This window comes from Ipomoea nil, unplaced genomic scaffold (genome assembly GCF_001879475.1).
Source record: "Ipomoea nil cultivar Tokyo-kokei standard unplaced genomic scaffold, Asagao_1.1 scaffold3109, whole genome shotgun sequence".
Taxonomy (NCBI): domain Eukaryota; kingdom Viridiplantae; phylum Streptophyta; class Magnoliopsida; order Solanales; family Convolvulaceae; genus Ipomoea; species Ipomoea nil.
The window spans coordinates 247290-273218 of record NW_017619537.1 but is presented as its reverse complement, the minus strand read 5'-3'; the positions used below and the strand labels follow the sequence as shown (position 1 = coordinate 273218).

Genomic DNA, 25929 nt, shown 5'->3' with positions numbered 1-25929 from the left:
AAGATGAACCGAAAAATTCAGGAAATGATAGATGGCCTTATTCTTAAAATCCAACCTGCCCATAATGTTAGTCACAATTTTTCTTTTCTTTATTTGTAAACCCAAAATTATCTTATACGGAGTAGATAGTTCATAGTAGTATAGTACACAGCGTATGCATTTAGGGGGCATTATATTTGGCTCAATTCACAGAATGTTATATTACCTATGTGGTATTTGATTCAAAAAATAAAAACAAAGGGAAAAGAATAAAATTCCAACCTGAATGGAATAAGAAAGAAATAGAATATAAATACTATTCTACTATTTGGTTCATAAGAGGAATAAACATGAGATTATATATATGAAGAATTATATTCTTATGTTTGGTTGGACAATTGAATAGAAAAAGAATATCATTTAAATAACCAAAATGTCCCTACTCAAAATAAAACATATATAAATATATACATACCCACCGTCTCACCCACCACAAAATAACAAAATGCAAAACATAGGCGAATCTTGGTGGAAACTTCGTTGCTTATGTATCAAATATAAGGATTAAATTGAACAAAACACTATAATATAATTAAGACTATGTGGTCTAATGGTACCCGGGTTGAATTTACATTTGAAAGGTTGTAAGTTGGAGTCGTTCTTTGTGTTTCAGCACAAATTATATCGTGCAACGACTGTATTAAGATGATGGTGGCTAGCAAAAATATGCCCCACACGTTTTATTTTTATTTTTATTTTATTTTTGTGGTTCGTGACTTCGTTCTTGCTCAAAAAAAGTCCGAAGTCGCTTCTTTCACTCTTGAAACTTGAAACTGAGCGGAAAACATATTCGGGTAGGAATCAGTTTAATGAAATCCGATTCCCAATTCCAATCAATCCTCTAATCATCCAAGTAAGATCTTTGTGCAATATATTTAAGTAATTACAGCTATGTTTGTTTAGTTGGAATCCATTTCCATGTTATACTAGCTTACTGTGATTTTGTGGTTTTATATCAATCAATGCTCTTTACCTTAGCTTCATCGTCTGATTGTTTGATTTCCATATGTAATCACCCGAAATATTAACATGGTGTTTCTGTTGTTATATTGTAGATGATCAAATTAAAGTTGATCGAGTCCAGAAATTAGAAGTGATATATCAGTTTCAGAAAGAAAAGAAAGGCAGAGATGGCGGATTATGCTGCAGTTGTTTCGCTTATAAATAGACTAAATTCATCTATTGAGTTGGTGGGTCGCTTCAGTTCGGAATGTAGTGCCTTTCTTCAAGATTTCAAGCAATCTGTTTGTTTATTGGAAGCTTTTCTCAGAGATCATCCACCCTTGAACAAGAATGACCGAAAGCAAATACAAGTTCTGGCACAGAAAACTGAAAATTTGATTGACTCACCTACATCAGATATCTATTTGGGATATCGATCAAGGGTGTACAAGATGAAAAAGAAATTTGATCGTCTGACTGAAACGAAGTGGCAATACGAGTGTTCTACTATGTGCACCAGTGTTTTCACTGCAGGCCATTCTTTGTGTTCTAGTACCTCTCGGAACACTATGCCATCAGAGACTAACCTTGTGGGCTGCGATGATGACTTGATTAAAATTAAAGAGCAACTAGTTGGAATCACATATAGTTTGAGTATTTTTTCAATTGTGGGTATGGGTGGGATCGGAAAAACCGCTCTCACTAGAGCAGTTTACGATGATTCTTACATTGAGCATTACTTTTATATCCGTTCCTGGATAGCTGTATCTCAAGGGTATGAGGTAAGAAAAATGTTGCTTGGCATCTTGAGCAGTGTTTCCAATTCCGCTGATGAATTGTACAGAGAAAGCAATGAGCAATTAGCAGAACAGCTTTACCGGAGGTTGAAAGGTAGAAGGTATCTCATTGTTTTGGATGATATATGGGATATAGAGGCATGGAATGTCATCAAGAGATCTTTCCCAGATGACAATAATGGTAGCCGGATCATTTTCACTAGTCGGCATACAAACATTGCGAGCCATGTCAATACTAGGAGTCTTACTCATGACATGCATCTCTTAAACATGGACCAAAGTATTAAGTTACTATCTTTGAAGGTGTTAGGAACAGAATCATTCCCTCTTGAACTTGAGAATGTCGGAATACAAATTGCGGGCAAATGTCAAGGATTGCCACTTGCGATTATTGTAGTTGCTGGCATTTTGGTTAAGATGAACAAGACAGCAGAGAGTTGGGAGGATGTTGCAAAGTCTGTTGGTTCATTTCAAAATAATGGAAGTTCAGAAGAATGGTTGGATGTGCTTTCTTTGAGTTACAATTACCTACCTCAGCATTTGAAGCCTTGCTTCCTATATATTGGGGCTTTCCCAAAAAATGATGAGATTTCTGTCCCAAGAATAATCAGATTGTTAGTTGCTGAGGGGTTTTTATTGGTATTTGAGGGAAAAACTATGGAAGAAGTTGCAGAGGAATACTTGGAAGATCTTATTAGCAGAAGTCTGCTTATGGCTACAAAGAGGGGATATGATGGCAGAGTTATAAAATGTAACATGCATGACCTCTTGCGGGATATTAGCATAAGAGAATCTGAAAGAGAGAATTTTTTGCATGTCAATGTTTCCCCAGGAGTACCATATTCTGTTTCTCGACGTTTCTTTTGTCAGGACATTGATCCGGATGATGACAAGTATCTTCCAGAATCTGCTTCTATTCATTCTTTCCTTGGCTTTGGTAGAGTTCGAACTCTTATTAATTTTTCTTTAATGCTGAGAGTGTTGGATCTCTCTTTTCAGCCTTTTAATAGATTCCCAGTGCAAATTTTATATTTAGAATCTCTGAGGTATCTGGCGCTAGCTTCGTTTGATGACCTTCCCCCAACACTTTCTTTACTTCGTCATCTACAGACACTGATTCGTCACTGCCATGAGGCAACACTAATTCTTCCAGTAAACATATGGAAGATGAAAAGATTAAGGCATCTCTATTTTAAAAAGAGCTGCAGGTTACAAATTTTAGATTCAAGTCATTTATTGAGATTCGACGAAGAAAGTCATTTATGTATGCCAAAGCTACAGACACTCTCAAATTTAAGTTTTGGCAGTTGTTCTGAGGAAATTTTAACACGTATTCCTAATCTGAAGAAGTTAGGACTTCGTGAAGATGAAGGGGAGCAACTGAGTAATGAAAAATTACTATATCATCTAAATAATCTCAAATTCTTACCCTACCTTGAGACATTGAAGTGTTTCTTTACTAAACAAAGGCCACTTCCAATGCCTGATGCTTTTCCACCTAATCTCAAGAATCTGACTTTGCGGGGGTGCCGCCGATCATGGAAAGAAATGTCGATTCTAAGTGCATTACCAAAACTTGAGGTGCTCAAATTGAAGGATTGTGCATTCATAGGATCAGAGTGGGAACTCATGGAGGAACAAGTCTTTTGTCAACTGAAAGCCATGGTGATAGATATTGCAGATCTTGAGCAGTGGGAAGCTTGCAGCAGTCACTTTCCCAATCTTCAATCTCTTGTCCTCAAATATTGCAAACACCTGAAGGAGATCCCCATTGGTATTGGGGATATAAATACTTTGCAGTTGATTGAATTGTGGGCATGTAGCTCTTCTGCAAATGATTCTGCAGAAATGATTCACGAAGAACAACAAAATTCAGGAAATGATGGACTTACTGTCAGAATCCACCGTGTTCACATTCGTAAGTGGCAGTCAATCTTTTCTAAATTTGTTGCTGTGAGCTTTTCTTGGATATAACTTTTATCATGTCCCTAACTAGTACTAATAAATGTTTTTCATGGCAGATGAATGGCATAATAATCCTCCGTGCTCCTCATCAGTAGAGAATTCTGAAGGGGAAATATAAACTCTGAAATAGTCCTGATGACTTGAATCTAGGTACACACTATTTTCTTCAGCATTCTTTATGCATTTAGTAGGAAATGTTAACTAAGGATTTTGGAAAACTTCCATTTTGATCTGCCTCTGAGCTAGATTGAAAGCTTTAAATAATTTTTACTTGTTGCAATTCAAAATTCTACCCAAGTCTAAAAACCTGTCTTTGTAATTTGTTACCATTTAAGGATTGAACAGAATTGACTTAAAGTGTTGAGGCTCAGTCATTCCAATCAGCGGAAGGCCCTAGTTTCAAGCTCAAGTTTAAGTAAACTTCCCCGACATTACATTTAGCATTGAACTTAGTATAAAACATAAAAATATTTCTAGTGTACATTACACAGACCAGAGTGCTTATTTTCATAGAATGATTGGAAAGCATCAACCTTAGGAAAATGCAGTGTGATGATCTTGTAGCATAACAATCTCCCAACAGGGAACCATCAGGGTTCAGTTTCTTTCTGAATCAACTAACCATTGGCATATATTCTTGATTCTCTGCAGGAAGAATTTCCTAACATTTGTTCAGCTTACCACGGATTTCCACTCCAGTGACAACAATATTTGGGAAATGATGGCCTTACCGTCAGAATCCACAGTGTTTACAATGTTAAGTGGCACTGTGGCAGTCTCCTCTCAATTCGTTGTCCCAAATTTTGTATGATATAACTCATATTATGTCCCAACATCTTACAAATAAATGTCTTTTGTAGCAGATGAATGACATACTTAATCCTCTGGGATCCATTTACTCATCGGCAGAGAGTTCTGCAATCTGGAAATATGAACTCAGAAGTAGTCGTGATGACTTGAATCTTGGTATGTGCTATTCTCTTCAACTGACATCATGGGTGCAAATAGTAGGAAATATTAAAAACTCAGGATTCTGGAAAGCTTCCATTTAGATCTGCCTCTGAGCTAGGTTAGTTATTGAACGCTTTGAATAATTTTTACTTGTAACCATTCACAGTTCACCATTGTATCCCAGTCTAATCAGCTCCTTTTTTTAGGTGCCGAGAGAAATTTGTAGCCACTATCCGAGTTTGTGCATTGGGAAAACCTCACTTTGTGACCCTAGTTGGCAAACAACCACAAGGAAGTAAATCAGCCTAGGTTGCCCATAGCTTTCTGACTCAAACCAAGAAGGCCAATGGGCACCTCCTGGTGACAACTTTAATTATCATTGAATGTAATTATTTTTCTTTTTTCTTTTCCTTTTAAATACAAAAATTAAATTTTTTAATTTCTATTTCTTCCTTTCACTTCATCATCTTCTTTATACATTGTTAATGGTAGATGACACCAACTAATAGCCACTGCACAAAAACTAATGAATCTGTAGAAAAGCTACAAGAGGTGAATCTTGGTGGAAACTTCATTGCTAATGTATCAATGTTGTCTGGTTGTAACATATGACTGGAAACATCATTAGAGGTGAAATTCCTAGTGAGAACAGTAACATGAGACTATTGCTACCTAGATATTAGCAAGCATTTATTACAAAGGAAAAATTTCTTAGCAATTGGGCCCTCTAATTTGTCTCCTCGGGAAAGAGTCAATGTGTCCAACTGTCCATGACTTTGTCAAGATAACTATTTTTCTTCATGACTAACTGTTGGAATCAGTTTGATAAACTCCAATTCCCAATTCCAATCAATCCTCTAATCATCCAAGTAAGACGGTTGGTGTTTCTTTGTGTAACCTTTGTTTAGTTGGAATACATTTTATAATAGCTAGTGTGATTTTCTGCTTTTAATTTCTTTCAGTGGTCTGTTTTGCATGCATTTGTTATTACTCGAAAAGTGAATACGGTATTTAATTTGTGTCTGTTATATTGCTAGATCTAAAGTTGATAGAGTCCAGAAATTAGAAGTGAGATATCATCTATCAGTTTTAGAAAGAAAAGAAAGGTGGAGAGGCAAAAAGGGAGATATGGCCGCTTATGCTGCAATTGTTTCGCTTATGAATGCACTGAATGAATATATGCGTTTCAACCTTACTGAGTTTCTTCTTAAATATAAGTGGGATGAAGATAGAGAAGCACTGGAAAGTGTGTTCCCAGCAGCAAACAGGGAGGATGGCTTACTTCCCAATATTGATTCGCTTATCCATAGATTGGATGAGTTGATGAATTCCCTGCAGCAATTCAAGCCACATGACTGCCCTCAAAAATATGTGGAATTTCTTTCTCATTATAACTTGAATTTTCCTAGAGAAGCACTGAGAAATTTCTGTCAACCATTAAAATTAAACCTGCCAAATCAGGAAATCACAAATAAAAGCAGGGATTGTTATCAACTGCGGCCTGGGGCTTGGATACAATTAGATGACTTCCTAATCCGTCAATGTCATATTGAAAATTTGAAGCAATCTGTCTGTTTAGTGGAAGCTTTTCTCAGAGACCATCCACCCACGAACAAGAATGATGGAAAGCATATACTACTTCTGGCTCAAAGTGCTGAAGCTTTGATTGACATGATCAATGAATCTGAATCTGAATCCCTATCTCACTCAATGTTGTACAAGATGCAAAAGGAATTTGTGCATGTGACTGAAAGGATGTGGCAATATGAGTGTTCTACTACATGTACCAATGATTTCACTGCAGGACATTCCTTGTGTTCTAGTCGCTCTTGGAGCACTTTGCAGGTGGAGACTAGCCTTGTGGGCTGTGATGATGACTTGATCAAAATTAAAGAGCAACTAATTGGGTTCACAAATAGTTTGAGTATTGTTTCCATTGTGGGTATGGGTGGGATCGGAAAAACTGCTCTCACTAGAGCAGTTTATGATGATTCTTATATTGAGCATTACTTTTATATCCGTTCCTGGATAGCTGTATCTCAAGGGTATGAGGTAAGAAAAATGTTGCTTGGCATCTTGAGCAGTGTTTCCAATTCCGCTGATGAATTGTACAGAGAAAGCAATGAGCAATTAGCAGAACAGATTTACCGGAGGTTGAAAGGTAGAAGGTATCTCATTGTTCTGGATGATATATGGGGTATAGAGGCATGGAATGATGTTAGAAGATCTTTCCCAGATGACAATAATGGTAGCCGGATCATTTTCACTAGTCAGCATGCAAACATTGCAAGCCAAGTCAATACTAGGAGTCTTACTCATGACATGCATCTCTTAAACATGGACCAAAGTATTCAAAATTTCTGAGGTATCTGGCAATAGCTTCGTTTAGTGAGCTTCCTCCATCACTGTCTCAACTTTGTCATCTACAGACATTGGTTCGTCATTGCCATGAGGAAAGACTGGTTCTGCCAGTAAGCATATGGGAGATGAAGCAATTAAGGCATCTCCATTTTAAGAAGAGCTGTAGCTTACTATTTCCTGAAGCGAGAGGGTTACAAGAAATTCAATTATATTTGCCAAATCTACAGACACTCTCAAATTTAAGTTTCGGCAGTTGTTTTGAGGAAATTTTAACACGTCTTCCTAATCTGAAGAAGTTAGGACTTCGTGAAGAGGAAGGGGAGCGACTGAGTGATGAAAAATTACTGTATCATCTAAATAATCTCAAATTCTTACCCTCCCTTGAGACATTGAAGTGTTTCTTTACTAAACAAAGGCCACTTCCAATGCCTGATGCTTTTCCACTGAATCTCAAGCAGCTGACTTTGCGGGGGTGCCGCCGATCATGGAAAGAAATGTTGATTCTAAGTGCATTACCAAAACTTGAGGTGCTCAAATTGAAGGATTGTGCATTCATAGGATCAGAGTGGGAACTCATGGAGGAACAAGTCTTTTGTCAACTGAAAGCCATGGTGATAGATATTGCAGATCTTGAGCAGTGGGAAGCTTGCAGCAGTCACTTTCCCAACCTTCAATTTCTTGTTCTCAAATATTGCAAACACTTGAAGGAAATCCCCATTGGTATTGGGGATATAAATACTTTGCAGTTGATTGAATTGTGGGCATGTAGCTCTTCTGCAAATGATTCTGCAGAAAGGATTCAAGAAGAACAACAAAATTCGGGAAATGATGGTCTTACTATCAAAATCCACCGTATTCCCAATGGTAAGTGGCAGTCAATCTTTTCTAAATTTGTTGCTGTGAGCTTTTCTTGGATATAACTTTTATCTTGTTCCTAACTATTACTAATAAATGTTTTTCATGGCAGATGAATGGCATACTAATCGTTTGTGTTCCTCGTCAGCAGAGAATTCTGAAGGGGAAATATAAAATCAGTAATAGTCCTGATGACTTGAATCTAGGTACACACCATTTTCTTCAGCATCCTTTATTATGCATATATATATAGTAGAAAATGTTGAACTAAGGATTTTGGAAAACTTCCATTTAGATCTGCCTCTGAGCTTCATTGAAAGCTTTGAATAACTTTTACTTTTGTTACCATTCTACCTGAGTCTAATATCCTGTTTTTGTAGTTTTTCCAATCAGTGCTAACTGTTAAGGCAGTCTTTCCAATCAGTGGAAGCCCCTGGTTTCAAGCTCAAGTTTAAGTGAACTTCCAATTAGCATTGAATTAGTATGGAGTATTAATAAAATAAATACTACATTTGTAGTGTAGATTACAAAGTCGTGTGACTATTATCATAGAAATAGTGATTTTGTTTTACCATGTAAATATTTTCTTGGAAGATGCACGTGTTTTTCTAGTCCGCCATCGCTCAAACTTGAAACCTTACTAAGGTCATTGATCAACTTGTCTGGAGTTGCTCTTGTATCAATTATATGCACACCAATATAAACGGAGTTTATATTAGACTTTGACTCCTCGTTTCTCTTATTTTAAATGCATGGGTATCACCCTCCTTTTCTTTAAAAATATAAACGGAGTTTCCTTGTATATCACTTCAAAGGCAAAATATATAATAGCGAATAATTAAGGATGTGTTTGGTTCGCACATGGAAATCGAAACTTGTTGAACCAAGCAAGGCAACTAATCTGTTCTTAAGACTTAAAGCAGTTTTTGTGATCGGCTTCTCGCTGTCAAGTCACAGTAAAATTGATTGGGTAGGGTGGTCGATTGTGGACAAGAAACATAACTTTTTGAAATAATAAAATAAAGCAAAATATCATTTGGGTAAATAACCAAAATCATTTTATTCAATTTGATCCACTTTGGTCTATTTAATTTGTTAAAGATAACTTTGCATTTATTAATTAAAGAGTAAATATCTAAAATGGTCCCTCGACTATAGCTAAATTCACAAATTAGTTCTCGACTTTCAATTTCAACCAATTAAGTCCTTAACTTTGTAATTTTGACACGATTTGGTCCTCTATCTATTTGACCATTTGTTGACCATGATCGACAATCTCCAGAAGAACCTTCAGCTCTCGTCGGAGCACGTGGAAGCCTCCAGGATGACGTTGCACTGGTTCGGAAACACGTCGTCTTCTTCGCTCTGGTACGAACTCAACTACATTGAATCCAAAGGGAGGATGAAGAAAGGCGACCGAATTTGGTAGATTGCTTTCGGCAGCGGATTAAAATGTAACAGTGCGGTTTAAAAATGCAATCAAAACCTTAAAAAATCGACGATGAACCATGAAATTACATATATATCCTCAAAAATCACAGTCAACAAACGGTCAAATAGACAGATGACCAAATTGTGTTAAAATTATAAAGTTAAGGACTTAATTGGTTGAAATTGAAAGTCGAGGACCAATTTGTGAATTTAGCTATAGTCGAGGGACCATTTTGGATATTTACTCTTAATTAAATTAGATAAAAATTAAATAGTTGAGAATTTAATTAAATAAAATTAATACTTCGCAATTGAAAACTAATTTGTAAATTATGACATAAATAATTGATGAACAATTTTGGTGATTTACTCTTTGTGAATATGTTTACTCGAGCAACACCAATCAAGCTGTTCAATGGTTTCTAAGAGAGAGATGTGTCATTTTCTTAAGGCCGGCCCCTTCTCTCTCTCTCTCTCTATCTCATTTGCTTGGCGGCAAAAAAAATATAAACTTGGATGTCATGTTATTTATATAATAAATAAAAAAGGTGTTTCTCTATCAAACTGTTATCCGCTGAAAGAAGATTTCTGTAATCCAATTTCAATCTATTCTTCAAGTAAGCAAAACTGTTGTTGTTTCACAGTATACTTTTTAGCTCATTTACAACTAATTCTTTTGATTCTACTGTGATTTTGGGGTTTTTTTTTGGCGGTCTTTACCTTGATCGTCTGATTGATTGATTGATTGATTCCCATCTGTTAATATGATATTTGTCTCCTTAATCGTTATATTGATTACCTGATTACTTGATTGTACAGTTGATTGAAGTAGAGTACTGATCGAGTCCAGAAATTACAAGGGAGAGATGGCAGTTTATGCCGCCATTGTTTCGCTTATACATACAGTGAATCAAGCTCTGCGTTACGATCCTATTGAGTTGCGTAACTATGCTTCGGAATATCGTGTCTTTCTTTCTCATTATATGTCGGATTTTCCTCGAGATAGAAAAGCGCTGGAGAGAGTCTTCGAAGCAGCAAACAAGGTGGACTTACTTGCAAAGAATTCCTTTCTGGAACGTCAAAAAGTAGATTTGTTTTGGAAAAGCATGAGTAAGTTCCTTTACTATTATCAACCATATGATTTCAAGGAATTTCTTTGCTTACTAGAAACTTTTCTCAAAGATCCTCAACTCATGAATGAGAATGATAAAAAACAAGTACAAACTCTGGCACATGAAGGTGAAGATTTGATTGACTTACTTATGTCAAACATGAAAATCATGTCTTTCCCAAATGCAAGGTTTAGGATATGCCTGATTGAAGAGGAACTTCAACAGCTGAGAGAAAGGACATGGCAATTTGAATGTGGTGCTAAATGTACAAATGATTTCGTTGCAGGCGATTCTTTGTGTTCTAGTTCCTCTTCGAGTACTTCGCATTTAGAGAATAACCTTGTGGGCTTCGATAACTACTTAATCCAAATCAAAGAGCAACTTACTGGATGCCAACTTGGATTAAGTATTATTTCCATCGTGGGTATGGGTGGGATTGGGAAAACAGCTCTTAGTAGAGTAGTTTATGATGATCCTTCTATTGAGGATCACTTTTATATCCATGCCTGGATAGCTGTATCTCGAGGGTATGATGTAAGAAAAATGTTGCTTGGCATTTTGAACAGTGTTTCCCATTGCACTGATGAAATGTACGAAGAGAGCAATGAGCAATTAGCTGAACAACTCTATCGAAGCTTAAAAGGTAGAAGGTATCTCATTGTTTTGGATGACATATGGAATATAGAAGCATGGGATGATGTTAGAAGATCTTTCCCAGATGACAATAATGGCAGCCGGATCATTTTCACTAGTCGGTATACAAGCATTGCCAGCGATGTCTATAATAGGAGTCTTACTCTTGACATGCATCTTTTAAATATGGACCAAAGTTTGAAGTTACTATCTTTGAAGGTGTTTGGAACTGAATCTTTCCCCCCTGAACTGGAGAATGTCGGAAAACAAATTGCAGGCAAATGTCAAGGATTACCACTTGCAATTATTGTAGTTGCTGGCATTTTGGTTAAGATCAACAAGACACCAGATAGTTGGGAGAATGTTGAAAAATCCCTTGGTTCATTTCAAAATGTTGGAAACTCAGAAGAATGCTTGGATGTCCTTGCTTTGAGTTATAAGTACCTACCTCAGCATTTGAAGCCTTGCTTCCTATATATTGGGGCTTTCCCCAAAGATGATGAGATTTCTGTTATGAAAATTATCAGATTATTGGTTGCTGAGGGATTTTTAAGGGAAATTGAGGAAAAAACCTGGGAAGAAGTCGTAGAGGATTATTTGGAAGATCTGATTAGCAGAAGTCTACTTATGGCTACAAAGAGGGGATATGATGGCCGAGTCATAAAATGTAGCATGCATGACCTCTTACGGGATTTGAGCATAAGAGAATCTCAAAGAGAGGAATTTTTACATGCCAGTGTTCCCCTAGAAGAACCATATTCTGTGTCCCGACTTGTCTTTTATTCTGATGTTGATTGGAATGATTACAAGGACTTGCCAAAACCTTCTATTTGTTCTTTCATTGCCTTTGGCAGAGTTCAACAGCTTAATGGTTTTGAAATGTTGAGAGTGTTGGATATTTCTTTTCAGTCGTTTATGCGTTTCCCAAGTGAAATTTTATGTTTAAAAATTCTGAGATATCTGGCTATAGGCTTGTTTAATGATCTTCCTCCATCATTCTCTGAACTTTGTCGACTACAGACATTGATTCGATGGTGCAATGGAGCATGCCTAATTCTACCAGAGGAAACATGGAAGATGAAAGAATTAAGGCATGTCTATTTCAAAAAGAGCAGTCACTTTCCAGTTCCTGGAACAAGAATGACATGGTATGGAGAAAGACATTGGGACTTGCCAAAGCTGCAGACACTCTCATATTTAAGTTTTGGAAGTTGTGCTCGGGAAATTTTAACCCAAGTTCCAAATCTGAAGAAGTTAGGGCTTCGTGAAGAAGAAGGCGAGTACCTAAGGGATGAACAGTTGGTATGTTATCTAAATAATCTCAAAGTCTTACACTGCCTGGAGAAATTGAAATGTTTCTTTACTAAACAAAGGCCACTTCCAAGCCCGGATGCTTTTCCACCAAGTCTCAAGCAATTGTCTTTGCGGGGGTGCCAGCGACCATGGAAAGAGATGTCAGTTCTAAGTGCATTACCCAATCTCGAGGTGGTTAAATTGAAGGATTATGCATTCAAAGGGTCACAGTGGGAACTGATTGAAGAAGTCTTTTGTCAACTAAAAGTTATGCTAATAGATATTGCAGATCTTGAGCAGTGGGAAGCCAGCAGCATTAATTTTCCAAAGCTTCAATCTCTTGTCCTCAAATATTGCTCACACTTAAGGGAGATCCCCATTGGTTTTGGAGAGGTATATACTTTGCAGTCAATTGAATTGTGGGAATGCAACTCTTCCACTTATGATTCTGTGGACAGAATTCGAGAAGAACAAGAAGATTCTGGAAATGACGGCTTTACTGTTAGAATCCACCGTGGTCACAATGGTAAATCAGAGTCTTCCCTCAATTTTCTTGGAAATACTCCAAAATTCATATCAGATTCATCATGAATCTGCTTCTTTTTTTGAAGTTTTCTATTTGAGCAACAAACTTATTACTATGTTGTTTGTAGCAGATGAATGACATTCTAATCTTCCGGGCTCCGTCTACTTGCTTCCATTTCTACCTGTTGGTGTCTGCTGAGAATTCCAAAGTCTGGTAATATAAACTTGGTACCTGCAATTTTCTTCAATATCTGGTTCTTGATATCCTGTATACATATCACAGGAAATATAAACTATGGATTCTGTAAAACTCTGGAAGCTTGATTACTTTACTTGTTTCCCTTCACAGTTTGTGTAATCATTCTGATTTAAATTAGATGCTGAAAATTCCCTCCCTTATATCTGTATAAAGTCATATACCATTATAGCTATCCATTTAAGAAAGGGAAATAATCAAATTGAAGCTACTTCAGCTTCAAATCACAGCAAACATTACAATTAGCACTGATTGTAGTATTAGTATATAAAACATGAAAGTCTTTGTAGTTTAGTTTGCAAAGACTGATGTGTCTAAGATAATACGGTAGAAAGATTGGACAGGAAACATCATTCTAGGAAAGAACAAAATGAAGATCTTGTACTATGAAAAATTTATAATCTCCCATAAGATATTGAAAACTCGGTTTGCCAACAACCTTATACTGAGCATTTGATCCATTTGCTAATTGTGACCTTAGCTGGTAAATGATCACAAGAAGGAACCTTGTAATTTCGTACCAAGTAACTATCAGACCAAGATGTTGAATCTCTCACCAAACAACTCTCAAGTCACATCGCAGTACATGAAATCACTTTTTTATCACTAAATTAAAATAAAAATTAGAATAAGAGAAATCAAACTTAGAATCAATAAGGCAACTTGAAATTTTCCTCCTTCATGAACCTTAAGGCCGGTTTATGGAGTTCAACATATAGTATAGGAAAACGAGAAATTTAAATTATAACTTATAAAAAAGATTGATTAGAAGTGATAAAGACTCTCATGAACAGAGTGTACATGCAAAGGTGAAAACTGAGATTTAATTGGACGATTTGTGATTTATCTCTAGGAATATTTTTGAGTAAAAATTTTGAAAATTTAGAATTAATTTAGCTTAAACTAAGAAGGTTAATGTATATCAAACAAAAAATGCAATATGGTTGGCATTAAGCTTTAACTGACACTGCAACTGAAGTCGGTTCCCTGCTACCAGAATGTTCTTCCTCGAACCACGCGCTGCCCCGCTCCGCGTGAACTCAGATTCAAGTAATTCAACAATCTTCCATGTTTACCAAAACACCCCTTCCCATATTCAAATTTCTACGCTATTTAGAAGGACAAATTTGACTTTACACAACCGCCTCTGTGAAATGTGGAATCGAGCGCCAAAACCATAACAACAAACTCATATATCATATCCCCTCATTCCAAATTCCATTTTCTTCACTCTCAAGTCTCAAACTCTGAAGCCCCAATTCTTTGCAGGAATCAGAAAACCCCCTTCAATGGCTTCTACTCTGATCGAAGCCTGCAGAAAAAGGAGGAGAACACAAAGGCCGTTCCGGTTCGAGGAGTTCGCGATGCCGGGCACCATTGATGGCCTGAGCGGTGCTTTCAGAGAGAACATCCGGTTTTTTCTCCAGGAATTCGCGGTGCTTGAAGACTACATTGTTGCCGGGATGCCTCTCTGGTCCACTTGGTTCATCACCGCCAGTAACGGAGCCGTGTTCCCTCTCTACACCATTGAAGAAACCGTTCAGCACTCTCCCGAGCCCTTCTGCGATCATTGCAAATTCGCAGGTATCCGCTCGTTAACGTGCTTTTTTGTGAGTTTTTTTCTGTGGTGTTTTGAATTTGGTTTGTGGTTTTACTAGATTCGTTTGTTGATTTTGTGAAAATGCGTTTGAATTGTTTTGGAATTTGAGGTTGGGGTCACCATTATGTGTCAAAGAGACGGTACCACTTGATAATTCCAGCGAATGCTAACTGGGAAAAACCGTTGACCAGCAATTGTTTGGAAATTGGGAGTCATATACTGCACGCCTTGATTCACTGCAATGGGTATGGTCATTTGCTATGCATCAATGGTGTTCGAGAGGACTCACATTCTCTGCGAGCAACTCATTTCATGGACTTCTGGGATCGCCTTTGCACTGCCCTGAAAACCAGGTGAATTCTGCCTCTGACTTGTGATTTTTCATCATGTTCTCTTTATGTACTAGAAAATGTCAAGCTGAATCGATAAACATTTTGCAGGAAAGTCTCTGTGTTTGATGTTTCGATGAAGGGAGGGATGGAACTGAGACTACTTCATGGTGTCACTTATGGGATGTCTTGGTTTGGGAAGTGGGGTTACAAGTTTAACCGCGGAAGCTTTGGGGTAACAGAACAGAAATACAAGATTGCAATTGACTATCTGCAGTCATTAGGCCTTGATAAGATCCTCAATGATTTCAAGAAATCTCATTCAGGAAGAAGGAAAATCAAGCAAGTTATTGACAAGTACAGAGAAATGAGTGAAAACCCATTGATTACAATCAGTGAGCTCTTGCAATTCATGCTTTCTCTCAAGTGCAGAGCTTCAAATCAGAACAAAACCAAACTGGCTGAAGCTTATCATTGTTGTAGTTCTAAATCCAATTCACAGGACAATGATGCTAATCCTATGAATGCAAAGACATTCCTGAATATGCTAGTTAAGAGTGATTGCAGGTGGCCTGCCAGGAGGCTAGAGTTTGTGCTGGTTGTAATTGTGGATTTGCTGAAAGAAAAGAAGGCAAATGATAGCAGCGGAAATGCTAGCATGATGACTAGGCAAGAGCTGAGAGATGCTGCAAGAAAATGTATTGGTGACACTGGTTTGATTGATTTTGTGCTCAAATCCATCAGATGCTTTGCATTGGGCACTCATATTGTTCGCCGAACAACCAATCCAACCACTAAGTTATTGGAATTCACCATCGATGAAGCTGCTAAGGAAACAACAGAAGTAGCAAGGTTTCCATTTTTAGATGAAAATAATGAGTGCAGATGGGATGAAGGAAGGCTAAAACAGGCAGCAGAAGCTATAGTTGATATCCTGAAAACACATAATGGCGATGGTTCTATGTCAAGGCAAGAGCTCCGGGACAAGGTTAAAGATCGCGTTTGTGACACTGGACTCATAGATTTTTTGCTGAAATCAATGAACAACTCTGTGGTTGGGAATCAAGTTGTTTATCGTTCAAGAAACCCTTTAACAAAGAGGATTGAATTCCTTATTCATGATTTTGAAGACAGCAGCAGAGGTGAAGAAAGCATTGATATTTATGCAGATGTTAAGTTGTTATATGATAATGTGCTGCTTGGTTACCCCGGGTTGAATTCAGTCATTTCTGCAACTCAGGTTATCTTGGACAGCAAGCAGTTTGTGAAGGAATGGGTACCTCAGGATCAAGAAAACAGGATGGAAAACATGTCATTGACATGCCAACTCTTACCAAGTTTCCATGAGTTAGAGACTGAATTGACTCGGCCATTGTCACCCGGTGAAGTGGTAGTAGTCCCAGGATGCATCACAATAGGAGAGCTAAAAAAAGTGGCACAATCTGCACTAAGGGATACCTACTGCATCATGGAGAACTTTGTGGTAAAGCAAATTGGGGGCTTGAGGGGGATTGAGGATGAGAGGGTACTAATGTGCACTGTGAGTTCTGATGCACGTGTTTGGGTGAGGGGGTGTGGGTTGGACTTGGGCACTGAGATGAGGTATCAAGATGGGGCCCATAATTCAAAGGTGGAATGTGTGTGTGGGACCAAAGAGGATGATGGGGAGAGGATGGTGGAGTGTGATGCTTGCCAAGCATGGCAACACACAAGGTGCTGTGGCATTGATGATGATGAGGATGCACCTTCTGTGTTTCTTTGTGGGACTTGTGGTGGAAAGTGGTGATTTATTCATTGAAGTTAAGATAGGATTGAAGAAGAGACTAAGAGGATCTTTGAAAGTAATTAAGATTTATTTTTTGCTGTGGAAACAGGATTCAGTTGACTAAAGTATAATGATTTATATTTCTATTTGTTAATTGTCTTGTTATTGTAGAGCAAGTGTAATCATTGTTCTTTGTAAGTAACCATATGAAATGTCTTAATGAAATGTTTACACCATATTATTTTTCCAGCCAAACACCTTTACAGAATACAGTGTGACGTAAGAGTGTTTCTCTCTCTAGAATAAGTTCTCGTTCTCTTCAGGGAAAAATTCTCCTTCTCTCTAGAAGCCTTGTGTATTTTAATTTGAGTGACTATTCAATAACTGTTATTCTTTTGTCATGTCATTCTTTCTTTATAAATAAATCCAAATAGCTGTCATAAAAAATCTCAAACAATCAAAGATGATTCTATTAGAATATGAGGTGGTTGTTGGCAATTGTTCTTTTAGTCAAAGGTTGTTGGTTAACAATCTAAACAGTAATTTCCACCTTATAAGACTGCTACATACAACCATAAAACAGTAACCTGGAAATGTTACAAAGGGGACAAAAAGAAGAAGAATCCAATCACCTTCCATACTAACATATTTAAAATTTGATGAAATACATTTATTAAAGATCTGGAGGATAGATAAAGAGCTTAAAGCTATTGTTTACAATCCCTTCTAGCAACTGGCTATTTACCCTTTGGGTTTGGATGACCCTAGCAGAAGCTGCAGCAGATGGCAGGGGCCAGTAGAGCTCTAAATTTTGTAGTGAAGAAACTTCCCCAAGGCTAGACGGGATCCCGACTAGCTTTTCACAGTGTCTAAGGAGGACATGTTGAAGCCTAGGAAAGTGATGACTTGAAGCATTCCAGTACACCAAATCCGTCCGTCCAATATGCAGGACTCTGAGAAGGCGAAACGCTCCATCCAACGGTTCCCAATGAGTTCCCTTGAAAGCGTAGTCTTTCAGTTTTAGCACTTCAAGGTTCGGCAACATGCCTAGAGTAGATATATGTTGCCAATCCAGAAAGGTGTCTGACAAAGTTAGCTTCTTCAGGTTTGGGGGAAACTTATACCACTGGGGAAGACTTGGTATTTGACACTGAGATGGATGAAGTGGGAATGTGTCATTTAGCAACTTTAATGTCTCAAGGTGGTCCAATTTGGCAAGATTGTCAAACATAACTGACCCTCCATTTGTTGTCACTAGTGTCACTAACTTCCCTCGAATCCCGAGTTTTCTCAAACTAGGAGTCCTTGCAAGTATATTCTCTGTACAACAAGTAGGCGATACAGTGGAAATGGTTTGAATGTTTCTTCTCACAAATGGATCTTCATTGTCCTTGCGCGCTTGGGCAGGAGGTCCACAAAGGCAACTCAGGGCACTTGTATACAGGTGCCTAAACTGTGACATTTTCCAAATATCAACTTTGATGTCAAGCTCGCGGGACTTTGTTTCCACAATGAGTGTTTGAAGATTCCAAAGGTTAGAGATTGAAGCCGGGAGAACCTTGAAATTTCCCGAGATGGCGATGTACCTCAAGTGAACCAATTGTACAATCTCATTAGGAAAGCGTGAGAAACTAATGCACCTTAGGTCCACTACTCTCACCAATCTGAAGGCTTCTTGGATGAATGATGTATGCTCGCGAGGCAAGTCCACTTCTTCCGAGGCAAAACACATAAAGGAGCGAACGTGAGGCCTATAAGGCTTTGAAGAAACGAAGTCCAAGAAATGGGAATGAACACACAACCGACGATTATAACTTGGAATTGAACTTAGAGAATGGTTTTCTGTCGAGCTTTTGATCACCTCTAGAAATCTCTCCTCTGCACCCATTTTCACACACAGATCACGCAACATATCATGAATGCGACATGTTTTAATCCTTCCATTTGCCCTCTTATTCGCAATCAAAACTAAATTTCTATCAACAAGATCCTCGAGATATTCATATGCAGTATATTCTAAGCATTCCTGACCCAAATGCTGAATCAATCCCTCGGCAATCCATAACTTGAGTAATTTCCAAACTAGGATCTCAAAGTCTTCGGGGAAAACCCCAAAGTAGATGAAGCAGACTTTCAAGTGATCTGGTAGGTGCTTGTAACTTAGTGCTAGGATATCCATACACTCCTTTGGATCTCGAGCAACATACGAACTAACAGCATCGGCAACTTTCTTCCACCAATCACGAGTCTTTTCCCTCTTTACAAGAAGTCCGGAAACTACCACAATTGCAAGTGGCAGTCCATAACATCTTCTTGCAATTTCCGATCCTAAATGTTCCAACTCAGAAGGGCAACTTCCTTTCCGGAAGACCTTCTTGCATAGGAGTTCCCAACTTTTTTCATCAGTTAGAAACTGCAAATGATGAGGACTTTCGGGATCAGCATGCAAGGCTACCTCTGTGTTCCGACTGGTTAATAGTATCCTACTCCCAAAACTAGTCTTTGGAAATGCCATTTTAAGATCATCCCAAGCTTCGTTTGTCCAAACATCATCAATGACAATAAGATACCGATTGCTCTTCAATTGACCACATAGCTCTTCAGCTAACCTATCGTCATTCATTCTATACATTTGCTCACTAAGTAGGCCTAAAGAATCTAAAATTCCAAGAAAAGCTTCCTTTCTACTGTATTGTTGAGAGACATAAATCCATGCGCGATTATAAAAATGGTACTCAATGGAAGGATCTGTATAAATCTTTTTAGCTAATGTTGTTTTCCCGAGACCCCCCATGCCAACAATTGAGACAATTTCTAGCTCCTTAGAGCCTTTAGTAAGGCGATCCATGACTACTTTAGCCTCTTCATTGAACCCCACCACGTTTTCTTCTTCCACAATAGGTGTTTTTTTCCGTGGTGGAGTTCTACGAGAAGGCTCTCTCCCGTGAAGGCTTTCAATTCCAAACAACTTTTTGTCATAAATCTCTTTCACCTTTACCTTGATGGTTTGAATCTCTTTGGCAACATTGCGGAGCTTGGAAGAATGATCAAATGCATATATCACTCTTTTCATGGTGCTTCTCGCCTTCTGGGCAGCAGCATTCACTACAAATGTATCGATTATATCCTCTGCCTCATACGCAACTATCGTGATTTGACTTACTAATTCTCGAACATATTCATACTCACTACGCTTCTCCCTGGAGTCCTTAAGAAAGGCCTTCATCAAACTCAACTCCCTATGAAGAGATTCAACTTGATCCTTCACCCCAGAAAGCAGGTCAACATGGTAAAGCAGTAATTGCTTCAAATTCTCTAAAAGAAACTCTACAACAGCATCAGCCATCCCTCAAGCAAATACAATCCCTTAGCTTGCCCTTCTTGATTATAATTACTGATAAATTGAACAAAAATCATTGCAAAATTATCATATATATGGTTCAAAAAGTCTGAATTAATATAATATTGTTATTATTTTGCATTTCATTGAAGAATCTAAGAATAAAGATTGAATTTTGAAGAACTAGAGAATGTCCATCCATCTATCAAGGCTTTATTTTCATCATGCAAGTTGCAGTATAGAACACAGAAAAACAACTACTATTGTTGGAAACCTTGAAGCCAACAAATTAAAACCCAGAAAGGACATACAAACACAAGAGACAATAAAGCAGAGATGAAGAAATATTATCTATTTTCCAACATCATATATATATAACTATTGAGGAATACAGTATATGATATGATGAAGATAACATCGCAGAGAATCATAACAATTGCATGCTACAATAATCAATGAATTAATAATTGAAATTGTTAGAAGAAGAAAACATAAGAGAAGAATCAGAAGACTTACAACTGAGCTAGTGAAGTTTTGATATTTCTGGGTGAAGACTGAAGAGAAGATCGTCCATCCATCAATGCTCTATTCTCATTTCTCATCTTGCAAGTTGTATTATTGTGCCAAGTCAAGTCAAGTCAATTATTAATTGTTTATGAAAAACATAAAAGATAAATAATAATGGCGGCTTCTTGGAAAATGCAGTGAAAATCCTTTCTTTTTTATTGAAGGAAAAATAAATAAAATTGCAAAGATTACATAAATTTAAGTTAAGTTGTACCTATACAACTTTGTTCTATTATCTTGTACTTGATTTCAGAATCCTAGAGTTGGACTCTTATTCAGCGAAAAGATTATGAATTTTGGTTAGTAATATTTTTTAATTACATAAAAACATACATATATAATGGATTTTGGCTTCTAATATATCTTTTTTTTTTTAAATTACACAAAACAAATATATAATTCGCTTTATTCAAACATACTATATATGATGAACGTTGTAACATGATATCCATCATATGGCATGCAACAGCGCCATATATCACAGTAAATAAGTTCACCCACAACTATATATATGTCAATATATACATGGCATATATATAGTTTATATATGTCTTAATTAATTGGAATATTAACTAATTCCATTATCATATCATATGTATATTGTATACAGTATATATATATATATCCTAATGATTGTGCCTCTTGGATGGACCTGAAGGTGGAACGACACCTCCTTTGGGCAGTTTTTGGAACACTATGCCAACATAATTAGCTTCACTGTACTCTTTGGCTTCACCGGCGGCACAGCATAATTGCCTTCGTCTTCCTTCATAGTAGGCCTTGCCGCCATGGTTGAGTTAAGAAGAAGAAGCTGGGAAATGAGCAGAAATGCTCCAATGATAAGCCATGGAGAGCGAATGGTCTTTGAGGGAGAAGAAGAAGAAGAAGAGGCGGCCATGATGGATATATGGTTTAATTTTGAGGGTTTGTTTGCTTAGCTTAGCTTGTTTGTGAGTTTCGTTGAAGAAGGAGAGGGCTTAATTTGGGGGTATATATAGATCAGAGTAGTAAGTTTGCATGGGGAGGGCAGGAAATATTATATTAATTATATATATGCAAATATATACAAACTCCACAGAAAAGCTAAGCTAAGCTAAGAATTGAGATAAGAGAATTATTGAAGAGATCAGAGTTAATTGCACGACACAGCTAGTTTACTGTGCATTAATTGCATGCTTTAATAATTTGCTCAGCTAAACACAGATGCTAGCAGGTTGCTCCCACACTTTTGGTGAAATTTAATTCTGAATTATTATTCTTAAATTTCACCCCTGTGACTAACTGAGCTGTCCATGCGGAGACCAATCAAATTATCATGGACATGCTATAAGTAGGTCAATAGTATTTGAAAGAAGGAACTTTTAACTAGTTGTACTTTTATTATGCATGCAAAGTTTTACTACCAAAATAATAATTTTTCATCATTTTCCTTTTTTTTTTTTTGGGAGGTGGTGGGAGGGGTACCCAGAAAATTATGGGTTGTCCTTTGAGTTTCTGTCATTATTACTCTATTATTCTCTAGTGTGTCTCTAATATCTTCCGGAGGACCTTAAAACTTGATCCAGTCGCACTTTCTTTGGGGACAACCTTAGCCAACCAGTTCGCTACTTCATTGTTCGCGGCGCGTATGATTGATCGTCACTTCCTAATCTTTGATGAGCCAATCCTTACACATTTTCCCCTTTAATTTTTAGATAAGGAGGGGGAAACCCGGGAGGCTAGCGCTCTTGTTCATTTTCCCTTTAAATGAATTACGTAACATCCAATTAGTATCTTCATCATTTAATTTTCCACTTCTTCCTATCCTATGACCAAATATATGATTGCTATATCTATAATCAAACACATAAATTGTGGATGCACTTTTTAATTGGTTACGTCATTCTTCCACTAATTGGTTACGTCAAATTGTACTACTTATGGGTAAGCAATTCCAACCTTATATATTGATATATTCCAATTTTCCAGTTCAGCATGTAACTATATATCATGATTGCAATAGGTGCTAGACGCTAGTCGGGCGGTAGAGTAGCGCCTAGCACCTAGACGGTCTAGGCGGCGCACAGTATAGGTACATATATGTCATACACATACATACATACATACATACATAAAAAAAAAATTAGTAAGGCTGAGTCGGCTGGGTTAACTCCGATACCTTGGCAGAAATGGACGAGTTAACTCGGCTGAATTCGGCCTAGTTGACCGAGTTAGGCGCTAGGCGACCGGTCGCCTAAGCGGGAGTCTAGGGGAGAAATCGCCACGGTCTAGGGGCGCCTAGCACCTAGGACCGATTAATCAGTGCCTAGGTAGGATTTTACACTGTTATATATTAACACAAGTACTAAAACCACTGAATTCAACCATCCTGGCCTACACACAATTACACTTAATATGGATTTAATTTTTCACCTTTAAGCTTTGTTTAGTTCAAATTATGTGTTACGTAATGGAACATTACTTAAAAAATGTTATATGTCCTAATTTACTTTTTAAAAATTTAAGATTTTCTTGAAGTAATTAATTTGAGATTATTAAGAATAGTTTTTGGATACGTTACACCAACCATCTGTCTTATTTTATTACGGTTAAAGTACCTGCTAGGTCCCTGTATTATAGCATTTTGTTCATTTTAGTCCCTGTACCTTAATTTTGTTCGATATAATCCTTGTACCTTAAAATTTAGAGCAATTAAGGACAAAATTTAACACCGTTTATTTTTTCCGTTAAGTTTGTCCACATGACGTTCGATTTGCCATGTCAGATTTTGTCCAAAAATAATATTGTTTTATGCCACACCATAAAAGTTGAAATGGCAATACCATATCACAAAATTTGACATGGCAAATCGAACGCCACGTGCGCAAACTTAACGGAAAAAATAAACGGTGTTAAGTTTTGTCCTTAATTGTTCTAAATTTTAAAGTACAGGGATTGAATTGAACAAAATTAAGGTACAAGGACTAAAATGAACAAAACGCTATAGTACAAGGACCTAGCAAGTACTTTGACCTTTTATTACTAGTCTTTTTTATGGGCAGTAATATTTTAAAAGTTATTCAATTTATTATATATTTAGATTATAAATTAAATTTAAAATCTTTTCTTATAGGGTTTATTATCAAAGATCATGGATTTTGGTTAGTAATATTTTTTAATTACATAAACAAAAACATAGATAATGGATTTTGGCTTCTAATATATATATATATATATATTTTAATTGCACACACAAATATATAATCCGCTTTATTCAAACATACTATGATGAACTTTGTAACATGATATCCATCATATGGCATGCAACTGCGCCATATATCACAGTAAATAAGTTCACACAGGCACACAGCCATACATGACATATATATATATATATATATATATATATATATATATATATATATATATATATATATATATATATATATATATATATATATATATATATATATTACAATATATATATAGTTTATATATAATTATTTCTTAATTAATTGGAATATTAATTAATTCCATTATCATATGTATATATATCCTAATGATAGTGGCTCATTATGGGTGGATCTGATATAATCGGTGATGGAGCTGAAGGGGGAACGATGCCTCCTTTGGGCAGTTTTTGGAACACCATGCCAACATGAATAGCTTCACTCTTTGGCTTCACCGGCGGCATAGCATAATTGCCTTCGTCTTCCTCGATAGTAGGCCTTGCCGCCATGGTTGAGTTAAGAAGAAGAAGCTGGTAAATGAGCAGAAATGCTCCAATGAGAAGCCATGGAGAGCGAATGGTCTTTGAGGGAGAAGAGGAAGAAGAAGAGGCGGCCATGGTGGATGGTTTAATTTCGAGGGTTTGTTTGTGAGTTTCGTTGAAGGAGAGGGCTTAATTTGGGGGTATATATAGATCAGTGTAGTAAGGTTGCATGGGGAGGCTAGGCAAGTAGCCCCTCATGCCGCGGGTGTAACTTGATTCTGGCTCATTATTCTTAAACTTCACTTTTGTAATTAATTGAGTTGTCTATGCGGGCTCCAATCTAATTATCATTCTTCTAAGGCAATTTATATCGTACACCACGGCGCGCGTTGCATTGTGCGTCCAGATGCAAAACGACGTCGTTTTAATTTTTTTTTTTTTTTGAAATTTCCCGCCCCAGTGTTTGACAGTTATTTTTCTTTAAAAAAAAACCATGTTCAAAAATGTACATAATGTTATACATGAATGTATATAATTGTATACATGAATGTATATAATTGTATAACAAAATATACATACTGTTTTTTAAAAGATAATACACATAATCTAACATAATACATAATAAACATAAATTTTTAACCTAATACACATCAACTCTTAACATAATACACAAAAATTTCCTGATTCGGATGTACGTAATTGTATAAAAGAAGTGTACATAATTGTATGAACAAATATACATAATTGTATGAACAAATATACATAATCACAGCAACTTCATTCCTACCGTGCCTCCCAAAACGACGTCGTTTTGGGAGGCGCGCGGCGCACAGTGCTACGCGCGCCGTGGTGTAGGGTATAACGATTGTTCTTCCAAAGGTTGAACCCTAAGCCTAAGGGCCTCCCACACCTCAACCCAACAGCATTTGAGAGGATGTAAATCATGCGGGCTCCAATCTAATTATCATGGACATGCTATAAGTAGGTCAATAGTATTTGAAAGAAGGAATCCTTTTAACTTTATAGTTGTAATTTTATTATGCGAAGTTTTACTAAAAAATAATTAATTTTCAGAATGATCCTCTAACTATGACCTTTTCTTAAATTGATTTTTTGACTTTTAATTGCATTCAAAGTAGTTCTCCGACTATTGAATTTTAAGCCAAAATGATCATCCGTTAGCTTTGGCGTGAAGTAGGTGTTAAAATGAAGGGTAAAAAGGGTCATTCAGGTTTTTGCACTCCAATTTAATGAATCTGTGACTCTCTTTCAGCAACCTGCGCACGTTTTTCTTCAAATTAAGTTTTTGCTCTCCTCAATCTGCGATCAACATGTGAGATAATCAACTAGAAGGCCAAAGAAGTCCATCTTCAACTTCATCTACAAACTTCCCAAGTCAAAGATTTCACTATGGAGATGTTGTTGTTCGTTTTTGTCAATGTGGCATGCAATGGAGCATCCAAACATCATGGACTAA

The 25929-nt window shown here is 37.0% G+C and overlaps 4 protein-coding genes and 1 long non-coding RNA gene across 8 annotated transcripts in view; 3 read left to right on the top strand and 2 right to left on the bottom strand.

Moving 5' to 3' along the window:
* The window catches only part of LOC109166866 (putative late blight resistance protein homolog R1B-16), a 16499-nt gene extending 7944 nt beyond the window's left edge, over window positions 1-8555 (top strand). The window contains exons 3-6 of one of the 2 annotated variants that reach the window (XM_019315762.1): window positions 898-2810; window positions 7046-7919; window positions 8023-8116; window positions 8291-8555. In XM_019315762.1, the coding sequence (XP_019171307.1) occupies window positions 1170-2810; window positions 7046-7919; window positions 8023-8084 (2577 nt within the window). In that variant the 5' untranslated portion in view covers window positions 898-1169 and the 3' untranslated portion in view covers window positions 8085-8116; window positions 8291-8555. Of the gene's footprint in view, window positions 1-897; window positions 3697-3799; window positions 3894-4795; window positions 4811-7045; window positions 7920-8022; window positions 8117-8290 lie in introns of those variants that run through there. The other variant, XM_019315761.1, reaches the window with a different exon arrangement.
* On the bottom strand, window positions 8167-25929 carry LOC109166871. Its single transcript, XR_002051750.1, has 3 exons — window positions 25800-25929; window positions 10007-10014; window positions 8167-8177 (listed from the first exon to the last, which is right to left on the bottom strand). It is a non-coding gene; the product is annotated as an uncharacterized LOC109166871 (long non-coding RNA).
* Window positions 10161-13311, top strand: LOC109166864 (putative late blight resistance protein homolog R1A-10). 2 transcript variants are annotated; one of them, XM_019315758.1, is made up of 2 exons: window positions 10161-12905; window positions 13036-13311. In XM_019315758.1, exons 1-2 carry the CDS (start codon window positions 10208-10210, stop codon window positions 13041-13043), a joined length of 2706 nt encoding a protein of 901 aa, XP_019171303.1. In that variant the 5' UTR covers window positions 10161-10207; the 3' UTR covers window positions 13044-13311. The 2 variants fall into 2 exon arrangements, with proteins under 2 accessions (XP_019171303.1, XP_019171302.1); XM_019315757.1 differs by having other exon boundaries at window positions 13033-13311.
* LOC109166868 (PHD finger protein MALE MEIOCYTE DEATH 1-like) lies at window positions 14450-17097 on the top strand. The gene is made up of 3 exons (XM_019315763.1): window positions 14450-14744; window positions 14870-15113; window positions 15201-17097. Exons 1-3 carry the CDS (start codon window positions 14450-14452, stop codon window positions 16873-16875), a joined length of 2214 nt encoding a protein of 737 aa, XP_019171308.1. The 3' UTR covers window positions 16876-17097.
* Window positions 17465-20791, bottom strand: LOC109166865 (putative disease resistance RPP13-like protein 3). Of its 2 annotated transcripts, XM_019315760.1 has the most exons (3): window positions 20711-20769; window positions 20616-20620; window positions 17465-20220 (listed from the first exon to the last, which is right to left on the bottom strand). In XM_019315760.1, exon 3 carries the CDS (start codon window positions 20198-20200, stop codon window positions 17528-17530), a length of 2673 nt encoding a protein of 890 aa, XP_019171305.1. In that variant the 5' UTR covers window positions 20201-20220; window positions 20616-20620; window positions 20711-20769; the 3' UTR covers window positions 17465-17527. The 2 variants fall into 2 exon arrangements, with proteins under 2 accessions (XP_019171305.1, XP_019171304.1); XM_019315759.1 differs by lacking the exon at window positions 20616-20620 and having other exon boundaries at window positions 17465-20248; window positions 20711-20791.

Excerpts from the sequence above, each read along its gene's own strand:
- LOC109166868 (XM_019315763.1), top strand. The coding sequence starts at position 14,450 with ATGGCTTCTACTCTGATCGAAGCCTGCAGAAAAAGGAGGAGAACACAA. Across the intron at positions 14,745-14,869 it reads CGATCATTGCAAATTCGCAG|GTTGGGGTCACCATTATGTG; the intron begins GTATCCGCTCGT and ends TTGGAATTTGAG. Across the intron at positions 15,114-15,200 it reads TGCACTGCCCTGAAAACCAG|GAAAGTCTCTGTGTTTGATG; the intron begins GTGAATTCTGCC and ends AACATTTTGCAG.
- LOC109166865 (XM_019315759.1), bottom strand. The coding sequence starts at position 20,200 with ATGGCTGATGCTGTTGTAGAGTTTCTTTTAGAGAATTTGAAGCAATTA.
- LOC109166864 (XM_019315757.1), top strand. The coding sequence starts at position 10,208 with ATGGCAGTTTATGCCGCCATTGTTTCGCTTATACATACAGTGAATCAA.